Source organism: Nannospalax galili, unplaced genomic scaffold (genome assembly GCF_000622305.1).
Source record: "Nannospalax galili isolate Female #2095 unplaced genomic scaffold, S.galili_v1.0 scaffold1382, whole genome shotgun sequence".
Classification (NCBI taxonomy): domain Eukaryota; kingdom Metazoa; phylum Chordata; class Mammalia; order Rodentia; family Spalacidae; genus Nannospalax; species Nannospalax galili.
Window position 1 is genome coordinate 764,540 of NW_008348397.1, and position 11,581 is coordinate 776,120.

At 40.8% G+C, this 11,581-nt stretch overlaps 1 protein-coding gene across 1 annotated transcript in view; it reads right to left on the minus strand.

Moving 5' to 3' along the window:
• Fbxo47 (F-box protein 47) overlaps positions 1-7,204 on the minus strand; it is a 41,592-nt gene extending 34,388 nt beyond the window's left edge. The window contains exons 1-3 of the mRNA XM_008845281.1: positions 7,083-7,204; positions 1,995-2,199; positions 898-1,068 (exon numbers count right to left, since the gene is read on the minus strand). Of these exons, the coding sequence (XP_008843503.1) occupies positions 898-1,068; positions 1,995-2,175 (352 nt within the window). The 5' untranslated portion in view covers positions 2,176-2,199; positions 7,083-7,204. The remainder of the gene's footprint in view (positions 1-897; positions 1,069-1,994; positions 2,200-7,082) is intronic.
• Positions 7,205-11,581: the final 4,377 nt, after the last annotated feature.

Here is an 11,581-nt window from a genome sequence, read left to right on the forward strand (position 1 = left end):
AAAAAAAAGAAAAAAAAGCAATAAAGAAAACAATAGATTCTGCTAAGAGAATAATATCTTCCCACAATAATGTGTATATACATATATATATATATATATAAATTATGTGTACCAATGTATTGTCTGCACGTAGGTAGGTATACCCATGCCGTGTAATACCCCAGGAGGTCACAAGACAGCGTCAGATGCCCTGGAACTGGAGTTTCAGATGGTTGTCAGCTGCCATGTGAGTGTTGGGAATTGAACCTGGGTGCTCTGTGAGAGCCATCTCTCTCTTTTTTTTTTTTTTTTTGGTCTTTTTGAGACAGGGTACCTCTGTAGCCCTAGCTGTCCTGGAACTCACTGTATAGACCAAGCTGGCCTTGAACTCACAGAGATCCGCCTGCCTCTGCCTCCCAAGTGCTGGGACTACAGGAATGTGCCACCACGCCAGCTTAAATTTATATTTTTAAGGACTAGATTATGGTTGAAAGGAAATACAAGGTTAGAGATGAAACTCACTAAGTCACAAGAAATAAAGGTAAAACACATAGAAAACATACCCATTCCCTAAGCTGTTAACCTAACAGTAAGCATAGATTACACTGTATATATGTGAAATCACAAGGACAGGCACTTCACATTAAAGAACATTTTCAAAATAAAATTTTAAAAAAGAACATTTTCTTATTTATTTATTTACTTGTTTTTTTTGCCCCCTCAGGTAGGTTCTCATGAAGCTGGCCTCAAACTCCCTATGACCTTGAACTTCTGATTACATTGAACAATAAAAATGCCACAGAAAAAAAGATCAAATTTCTAGGAAATATTCTATGAGTCACTAGCCTTACAAAATTGTATAATAAAATCCTGTTAAGATTATTCTTTTTTTGTTGTAATTTTCATTTCACAAATTACCTAGAGCTCTGTAGTACTCCAGTAGAACTGTGTCTTCTTTTGTGTCAGGCAGTTCAAGGTTATGAAAGTTCTGTAGTAAAAGTCTTTTAGTTCCTGATGTGGTTGAGATATAATTAATAATGTGCTGGCTGACTGTTTTGGACACCATGCTTAACATGCCAATATCCTTCACTACCGAAAAGAAATGTAGGTACAAATGATTTAATACAAAAACATTAATAATAGTCTGTTAATGTATGTTAACAAATACAAATTACTTAAATACAAAAGTATCACTATTATTACAGTCGATTAGCTTATAAATCAACTGATTAATAATAAAATCAGTGCCAGGCATGGTGGCTCTTGTAATTTCAGCAGTTGGGAGGTTGAGTGAGCCAACTTGTCATGAATTTGAAGCCAGCCTAGGCTACAGAGTAAGTTCCAGAGTGGCCTTGGCTACACAGTGAAAATCTGTTTAAACAAACCAAAAATAACAAACCAACCTAGTTGTTAAAAAAAAATCTTTAAATTGTTTTAAATCTGGTTCTCAGTAATTAGAAACATATTGGGAAATAAAAAGTTACCACACCATTATCATTTAAAGAACTTAGAAATGGTGTGTTTTAAAGACAGGATCTTGATGTAGCTCAGTCTGGCCTGGTAGTTATGATCTTCTTGCCTTTGCCTCCTGGATGCTAGGATTAAAGGTGTGTGCTGTATTTGGCCTACAGTGTGCTTTACAGAGTTTGAACATAATGGAAGGCAGTACTCATGTTACTGCCAAACCCCCTGCTTCTTGTAGTGTACTAAAGAGAGAAAGGAAGAGAGAGATAGAGATAGATAGAGAGAGAGAGAGAGAGAGAGAGAGAGAATAGTATTCATCCATGTAAAAGAGGGAGAGAGAGAGAGAGAGAGAGATTGTACCTTTCACCTAACAACAATGGAAACTTTACCCTTAATTCTAGTCATAAGATAGAGGAGTGGTGGAACTTTAGAAAATAAACTCAACATGCATGCTAACATTTTAGCAGAAATTAAGACAACAAACTAATACTTGGGGAAAGCTATTATAGTCTAATGTCTTATGCAACTTATGAATAGCTTCTAAACCTCACCTGACAAATATCTTAAAATTATGTGGAATAGTTCCAATGGCAAGACTTTAAAATTTCCAAGAGTTGATAAGGGCTGAGAATTTGAATTAAGGGTCTTGGGAAAACAGCTTGATTGATGATTAGCACGTTTATATTTCTGGTTGGGAATCAAAGAGAAACTGGTATTTATTCTAGATGACATCTCTTCTTATCCAATGAATTTATCCTGGTCAGAAAAAAAAAGTACAAGATACAAAGAAAGGAAATTAAAACAGTGAAGAACAGTTGTTTCTTAATGAAGAGAGCCACACTTTTCGTTTTTATTTTCCTCTTGTGCAGCTGGAGCTCAAACATAGGGCCTTGTGCATGCCATGCAAGCAGTCTATCAACAGAGCTACAGTCCCAGCTCAAGGTTTACACTTCAATGGGTAATACCTGTCTTTCCACATTATAAAATATTGACTATGATGTCTAACTACGGAGCACCCACCAATAAGTCTATTTATCTCAGCATTATTTGAAAAAGTTTTAATTCCTAATGCCTCTTGACTGAAAAAAAAATTTTTTTTGAGACAGGATTTTCCTGTAGCTCCTGGAACTCACTATGTAGACCAGGCTGGCCTTGAACTCAGAGATCCATCTGCCTCTACCTCCCCAGTACTGGGACTAAAGACGTGTGCTATTACACCTGGCAAAAATATTCTTTTTTTTTTTTAAAGACAGGGTCTCCCTGTAGCCCCAGCTAGCCTGGAACTTGCTATGCAGACCAGGCTTACTTCCACCTCAGAGAGATGTGCCTGCCTTTGCCTCTTGAGTGCTGGGATTAAAGGTGTTGAAAACTTTCTGTTTTTTTTTTTTTTTTTTTTTTTTTTTTTTTTTTTTTTTTTGGTCTTTTTGAGACAGGGTCTCTCTGTAGCCCCAGCTAACCTGGAACTTGGTGTGTAGACCAGGCTGGCCTTGAACTCACAGAGCTCCACCTGCCTCTACCTCCCGAGTGCTGGGACTAAGGCATGTGCCACCACGCCCAGGTGTTTTTGGTCTTTTTGAAACAGCGTCTTCCTGTAGCCCCAGCTGTCCTGGAACTCACTATATAGACCAGCCTGGCCTTGAACTCAGAGATCTGCCTGCCTCTGCCTCCCGAGTTAGTGCTGGGATTAAAGGGGAGCACCACCACCCGGCCTTCAAAAATACTCTTGATAGAATAAAACTTTTAGTAAGAAATGAAACACTTAAAACTAGGTGTGACAGCAGGAGAATCAGAAATTCAAGTTTAAGACCAGGCAGGGCTGTATGTGCCCTTGTGTGAAAAACTAACCCTGCTGAGAGATGACTCAGCAATAAAGAGCACTTCGCTCTTACTGAGGCTGGTATGTGTTCTCAGCACCCACATGGTGGGTTACAACCATCTGTAACTCCAGTTCCAGGGGACCTGATGCCCTCTTCTGGCCTATGCAGGTACCAGGTATGAATGAAGTGCACATACATATACGCAAACACTCACATAAAATAAAAAAAATCTTCTGAAAAAAAAAACAACAAAGAAATGAAACATGTAATTGGTTGAGATGTATTCTAAGAAAAGAAAAAGGCAAAATAGAAAAAAGTAAAAGCTTTTTTTTTAGCTTGTGGGCAGACATATAGAGGAGAGTAAAAACTAAATCCTTTTGCAAATTGAATTCATGGTTCAATCATGAATTCTGATACATATTAAGAAGGAACATTGTGGCAGGGGGAGGGTAGAAAAGAAGAAAAAAATGGCACAAAAAGCCAATGTAACAGATTATATGAAATATCAGGAGAGGGGTATAGCTCAGTGATAGAGTACTTGCCTGATATTTGAATAATTGTGGTCAATTCCCAGCACTACAAAATTAAAACAACAAAACCCATAATATAAACCCTATTATTTACTATGTTTCTTTTACAATTAAACATTTTTTTTTTCGTCTTTTTGAGGCAGGGTCTCCCTGCAGCCCCAGCTGACCTGGAACTTGCTATGTAGACCATGCTGGTCTGAAACACAGAAATCTCCCTGCCTCTGCCTCCCAAGTGCTGGGATTAAAGGTGTGTGCCACCATGCCTGGCTACAATTAAACAATTTTTAAAAAATTTTATTGTTTTTATGTGTATGACTGTAATGCCTGCATGTAGGTAGGTGCATCCGTGTCCTGCAGTGCCCACAGAGGTCAGAAGAGGATATCAGATACCCTGGAACTGGAGTTACAGACAGCTGTTAGTGTTAAGAATCAAATCCTGGTCTTCTGCAAAAGCAGCCAGTGCTCTTAACCACTGAGCCATCTCTCCAACCCAATTAAACATTTTTTCCTTTATTTATTTTATCTGTATGCGTGTCCTGCCTGCATGTATGTAAGTGCACTCGTGCGCAATATCCACAGAGGCCTTAACTCCAATCCCTGGAATTGGTGTTATGGACAGTTGTGAGCTGCCATGTGGGTACAGGTAACCAAACCCAGGTCCTCTCCAAGAGTAATAAGTGTACTTAACTGCTGAGCCATATTTCCAGCCCCACTTTTATAATTTTTATGGTCTAAAAATATTAAAGTATTAGTGTAGCTTTACTTATAGTAATATTTTTATATTTCATTAAAACTGAGTACTGACAGTCTTTTGTTAGAAACCTTAAAAGCAAAGCAAAACAGACACTTTAAATTTAGAATCATTTAAATGTATCATTTCTAACAGATTAAATTGGTGGTAATAATGTTGCTAATTGTGTGCTAAATAATACACAAATAAGCACTGATGTTAAATTTTTTTTGAAATTTCTATTGATTTTTTTTTGGGGGGGGAAGGGGATATGGAGATAGAGTTTAGTATATAGCTTAGGCTGGCCTCAAACTTCTAAGTATTGTAATTAAAGGTGTATAGCACTACACTTGTTTAAAATTAAAGTTTTGTAAAATTAATAAGGGTAGCATAAAAAGGTGAATAAATATAATTTCCTCAGTTTAAGTTTCTGTTATTACCTGTCACTCATAAGTCTTAGGAAAGACTTCTACCTATACAAGTTGATTTTATAGACAGACCCAGGCAGATCTCTATGAGTTCAAGGCCAGCCTGGTCTACATAGTGAGTTCCAGGCCAGCTGGGGCTACAGGGAAACCCTGTCTCAAAAAGACCAAAAAAAAAAAAAACCACAAAAAACCTCTGATTATTTACTTACACTAAGTAATAATTCCTTAAAAACATATTATTCATCACATATCTTGGTTTTGTGTCACTTTATTATTCTAGATAGAAAACCATATATTCTTTCTTGTAGATATGTGTAGAATTTCAATTTAAGGTTCCTTATTTCTGAAGTAACAACTAAGACATTCTATCAGAGCTACAATGTAACTGACCAAAACATACCTTTTCCTTTCCTAGCTAAAAATCACATTGTTACTTACATTGTCACATTGAAAGGTTAAATCTCAGTTTATTATCAATTCAAAATTAGTTACAAACTTGAAAATATGGTGAAGAAATTTAAAACCAAAACCACAGGTCCTGCCTGGTGGCCCATGCCTTTAATCCAAGCACTCAGGAGGTGGATCTGTGTGAGATGGAGGCCAGCCAGGCCTACTTAGTAAGACCCTGTCTCAAAAAAGCCAAAAACAAAAAAACACCAAAACAACAAAAAACGATACCATAGCTGGGTGTAATGGCATACCCCTTTAATCCTAGCAGAGGCAGGCAGATCTCTGTGAGATGGAGGCCAGCCTGGTCTACATAAGGAGTTCCAGGCCCACTGGTGCTACAGGGAGACCCAGTCTCAAATTACAAAAAACAAAGAAAAAAATTATTACAATTACCAAGTAAGGTGTCAAATGTTTACAAAATATGGCTAAATGAAAGAAAACTAAATTCACTTATGTATTGTTGTGTTTATATCATTGTGAACTGTTGTGTATATATGTGTTCCTTTTCAATAAAAAGAGGGGGACTGGAGCCATGGCTCAGCAGTTAAGAGCACTAGCTGTTCTTGCAGAGGACCAGGGTTCGATTCCCAGAGCACCCGCATTGGCCGCTAACAACTGTCAGGGAATCCAACACCTCTGAGGCATTGCATGACAGGCAATACACACACGCAGGCAAAACACTCATACACATAAAATTTAAAAAATAAATAAAATATTAAAAAGAGGGTAGTATACTATTTCATAATCTTGTTACAATTCCATGTCAATACCTATATTTCTGCAAGTATTTTAATATCTACAAATAATTCCACTTTGTACTGTTTCTCCCAGAAACTATATAAAGTTTGAAGAGTCTGTGGGCCCTTCAAAGACCTGCTGAGCACTCCCTCCCAGGTGACTTTATCAACCACTAAGGGCATGTGCGTGCCTGTGTGTGGTTTTTCTTTTAAACCTCTGCTGGGACTAAAAAAATAACGGACTCCAATTATTTTAAAGTTCCTGTCTCATGTTCCTTACTCAACCCGGATATTTTAGGGGCAGGGGAGGGCAGGTTTTCCTGAAAATCCTCAAGGTACTCTATTCAAACGGTTTCTGTTTCCTCTTGCCCTTCCAGACCATGAAATTAATTCACAAACCAAAACGAGAGTAATATAATAATTTCTTCTTTTTGGCTGGCCTCAGCCTCTCGATCCTCTTGCCTCAGTCTCCTGATAGTTGGGATGACAGCCTGTGCCACCTCCACTGGTTTAAGAAATTTAACGTGGGCTTGGCACATTGGCGCACGCCTTCATTCCCAGCGCTGAGGTAGAAGCAGGTGGGTCTGTGAGTTCGAGGACAGTCTGGCCTACATAGCAAGTTCCAGGCCAGCCGGGGCTACAGGGAGACCCTGTCACAAAAAGACCAACCGAACAACAACAAAGACAAGTTTCAAGGTCCGAGTCCAATCCCTAACTATAGACCATCCGTGAAGTGGGGGCGGCATGGGCTTCCCTGTCCCACACCCCCTTTCGGAGGAAAAAACGACAGCAATCCTCGAGGTCTGTTCTAATGAAATAAACCTTAACTGCTCAGATGTTCCTCCCGACCCTGCGAGGCCCACGTCACCACGTGATGAAGCCATACCCTCCGTTCATGAAGACTATTTCCACAAAGGAGGACTGCGCAAGAAAAAAACACTTTTTACCACAGAATTCGACAGTTTCCGACTACAGAATCACAGGAAAATGGGATTTAGTCGCCTTGCCCCACCATCCTCAAATTTCGAAATGTCTAACAAGGACAATCACCACAGGTATTTCCCGCCAGCTGCGCTCGCTTCTGAGCCGCGTTCTCGGCTCTCGAGCGCCCCCTGTGGCCTCAAGAACATTTTAGAACCCTCCCAGGAGCCCCAGCGGGAGGAGGCCCCGCCCCCTTATGAATAGCAAGAAGCCTCGCTCTTCCGTCTTCCTTCAGGAATACACAGAGCCCTCCCAGGAGACCCCGCGGGAGTAGGCCCCGCCCCCTCATGAGTAGCACGAAGCCTCTTCTGCTGCCCTCTGCTTCAGGAAAACGCAGAGCCCTCCCAGGAGGCACCCCCGCCCCCGCCTCGTCATGAGTGGCAGGTGGTCTTATCGGTTGGTGCTCTCCTCCTTTGGAGTGATTATCCTGAGGCCCATGAAATCCGAGCCTCTGACCCATTGAATTGAGGACTGGAAGGCTCGGGAAGCTGTCGTGGTCTCCGGGAGGGGCAGGTGTGAACCCAGGATCTGAGAGCCACATGCTCCTCTTGGTTCTTTTCACCCAGTTTTGAGGCAGTTTTTGACTCTGCTCCCAAGTCCACAGGGACGTCAGAAGGAAGTGCTATGTTCAGACCTTGGACGCCAGGTGTGATGACTCCCTCCTATAACCCCTGTACCCAGATGAGAGGATTAGGATTCGTAAACCAGCTACACGATTGAGAGTCCAGCCTGAGCTACAAGAAAGCCTGTTGAAAGACCTCAAAAAACAAAACAATGTAAAGTTCTCCTTCGAATATTTACAGCTTCAGTGATTTTTCTTTTGTTTCTGAGACAGGTTCTCCTTAGATAGCCTAGGCCTGCTCAAACGACGTTTGTTAGACTAATACAAAAGATAATTACGGATGTTATAGAGGATATAAGGCTCCACCTCTGTGTTGGAAGAGGAGCAACTTTAATGGACTGGTTTTAACAGTCCCTTTAAGGAGATGATACTTTGAGCACTTAATGGAGAAGGCACCAGTCAGGAGAAGGACTGAAAAGATTGTCTTTAAGGGACCAATTTCATATTGTAGCCAACAAATTGAAATTTTAAAATAGTAGGCCTCCCAAGTGCTGGGATTAAAGTTGTGCACCACCATGTCCAGACTTTTTTCTTTTGGCTCACACAGTTTATATAGTTTCTGGACCAGGGCTCAGCCCCTAGGCAGAGGGCCAGGAGTATACAAAGACTCCTGAGGAGTAAGAATTCAAATTTTATTCAAAGTGCCATGGGAACTAATTAAAGTTTTAAGGAAAGAGGGAAATGATCTGATTTGCATCATTAAAAGATTGTCTTGACATCCCTGAAGTTAAATTATTGCATGTTTAAAAAAAAACAGGAATGTTTGGCCTTTATGTAGCAAATGAATGAGGGGACAGGAATAGAAACGTACATTCTGTTAGGGCTGGAGAGATGGCTCAGTGGTTAAAAGCACCAGCTGCTCTTGTAGAGGACCTGGGTTTGATTCCCAGCACCTACGTGGTGGCTAACAACCATCCATAACTGCAGTTCCAGGGGACTCCAACGCCCTTTTCAAGCACTGCATGACAGCGGTACACTTAACACACTTTTAGGCAATACGTTCATACACACAAAATAAAAAAAAAAAAAAAATTTTTTTTTTGGTCTTTTTGAAACAGGATCTCCCTGTAGTCCCAGCTGTCCTGGAACTCACTATGTAGACCAGGCTGGCCTTGAACTCAGGCCCAGCTTAAATAAAATATTTTTTTAAAAAAGAAAAGTACAGGCCAGGCGTGGTGGCGCATGCCTTTAATTCCAGCACTTGGGAGGCAGAGGCAGGCGGATATCTGTGAGGTCAAGTCCAGCCTGGTCTACATAGTGAGTTCCAGGACAGCTGGGGCTACAGGGAGATGCTGTCTCAAAAAGACCAAAAAAAAAAAAAAAAAAGACAGTCTGTTAGGATTTTGCTGCAGGACTATTGTGGTGGCCCCTGGAGACATGTGTTGGAGATATATTTGGGAGATAGAAATCACCTAATTTGTTGATGAATTTGACATGGAGGCAGGGAGAGGAACGAGACATGATGATTTCCAGGTAACTGAGGAGGAATTAAATACGCTCCCCATGAAAGTGGAGGAGCTTTTCTAGTGGAGACGTCTAAGACTTTGGTTGTTTTTTTTTCCTTGCGGTGCTGGGAGTGGAACACAGGGCCTTCAATACATTAAGCAAACCCTCTACCACAGAGTTGCAACTCTGACCCTAAGAGTTTAATTTTTCAGATTATGACCTAAGATGTCTCTGAGCTCTTTAAGTGGAATAATCAAAGGGACAAGTTGGTTTTATAAATCTGCATGTTTGAAGAAAAACTCTGGACTTGGGTCTGGAGAGATGGCTCAGTGATTATGAACACTTGCTGTTCTTTCAGAGGACCCCAGTTTGATTCCCAGCATCCACGTAGTAGCTAACAACCATCTGTAACTCAAGCTCCAGGGGTCCCACATCCTTTTCTGGCTTCTGTGGGTATTGGATGCATGTGGTGCACTTACATACATGCAGGCAAAATCATACAGATAAAATTTATTTACTATTTATTTTTTGTCTTTTTGAAACAAGGTCTCCCTGTAGTCCCAGCTGTCCTGGAACTCACTATGTAGACCAGGCTGGCCTTGAACTCTCAGAGATCCACCTGCCTCTGCCTCCCAAGTGCTGGGACTACAGGTGTGTGCCACCACACCCGGCACATACACATAAAATTTAAAGAAAATAATAACATTTTTTAAAAGATAAAAATTCTGGACTGGAGACATAAATTTGAGAGTTTTCAGCATTAAGTCAGGCATGGTGATTCACACCTGTAATGTAACCTGATGCTGAGGTAGAAATGTGAGCTAGGAGACCCTGTCTCAAAACACAAACAGCTCTGTTTCTGAGTGTGGATGCAATGTGAGCAACCAGCTTCCTGTTCCTGTCACCACATCTTCCCTGTCTGTTGCCATGGCTTCCTTCTATCCCTCTGGAACTGTAAGCCAAAATAAAACCTATCTCCTTTAAACAAACAAACAAACAAACAAACAAACTATCCCAACCTCCCATGCTGGGGTTATAGTCTAGTAGTGGTATCTTGTCGAGCATGCACAAGGCCCTGGATTTCATCCCTAAGCACCATCAAAACCCGACTCTTCTCTTTTAAAAATCTTACTCCAAGTTTCTTTAAAAAATTTTCACCCCCTAGAGATTAAGAGTATAGCTCAGTGGTAGAAAGTACATCCTTAGCATGCATGAGGCCCAGGGTTTAATTCCCAGCCCCCCTGCCACACACAAATTTTACATGCTACATAAAGCCTGTTTGTTCAATAGCCGTGCTCTTTCTCCTCAGTGACACTGTAAACTTGAGATAATTTATCTCTTTCATAACCCTCAGTTATCAAAGAACAGCAGATACTAAGAGGCTGTGGAAACACGCTTCAGGCTTCAGTGCCTCCTACTTCCACAAGTCTCCTCCAAGACTCTGGAACTTAATTTTTGTACATAAATAGCAAGTGAAATATTAGATGAAGCTAGGCCTATAGTGCAAGCCTATCGACCCAACTACTTGGGAGGCAGAGGCAGAGGGATCACAAGTTCAAGGCCTGCCTAGGGGCTACAGAGTGTGTTCAAGGCCAGTGTAAGCAATTTAGTAAGACCCTGTCGCAAAAGAAAAAAACAACGAAAAAAGCTGGGGTTGTAGCTCAGTGGGATAATGTTTATGTAGCATGTGCAAATGTGTGAGACCCTAAGTTCAATTTCTAGCGTTGTAAAACACAAAAACAGACAACCAAAAAACAAGAAATGAAAAAAGTATTACCTGATGGATTCTGATTGCCCAGCGTGAAATATTTGCTCACTTATTATGTTTTATTTTTATTTAAAAAATTTTTTGGTCTTTTTGAGACAGGGTCTCCTTGTAACCCTAGCTGGCCTCGAGCTTGCTACATAGACAATGCTAGCCTCAAACTCACAGAGTTCCGCCTGCCTCTGCTTCCCCAGTGCTGGGATTAAAGGCATTCACCATCATGCCCAGATTTTATTTAATTTAAAAAATTATTTAAAAAATATTTTTATTATTTTCTGTGTATGAGCGCATTGCTTGCATGTATGTAAGTGTACCCATGTCATGCAATGCCTGAGGTAAGAGTGTCAGATTCTCCTGGAACTGGAGTTACTGACAGTTGTTAGTTGCCATGTAGGTGTTGAGACTTGAATATAGGTCCTCTGCAAGAGCAGCCAGTACTTTTAACTGCTAAACCATCTCTCCAGGCTCCTATTGTTTTATTAATAAAGATTTATGCCAGGCATGGTAGCACATGCCTTCAATCCCAGCACTTGGGAGGCAGAGACAGGCAAATCTTTGTGAGTTGAAGGCTAGCCTAGTCTACATAGCGAGTTCTAGGCCAGCTGGGGCTACAGGGAGATCCTGTATCAAAA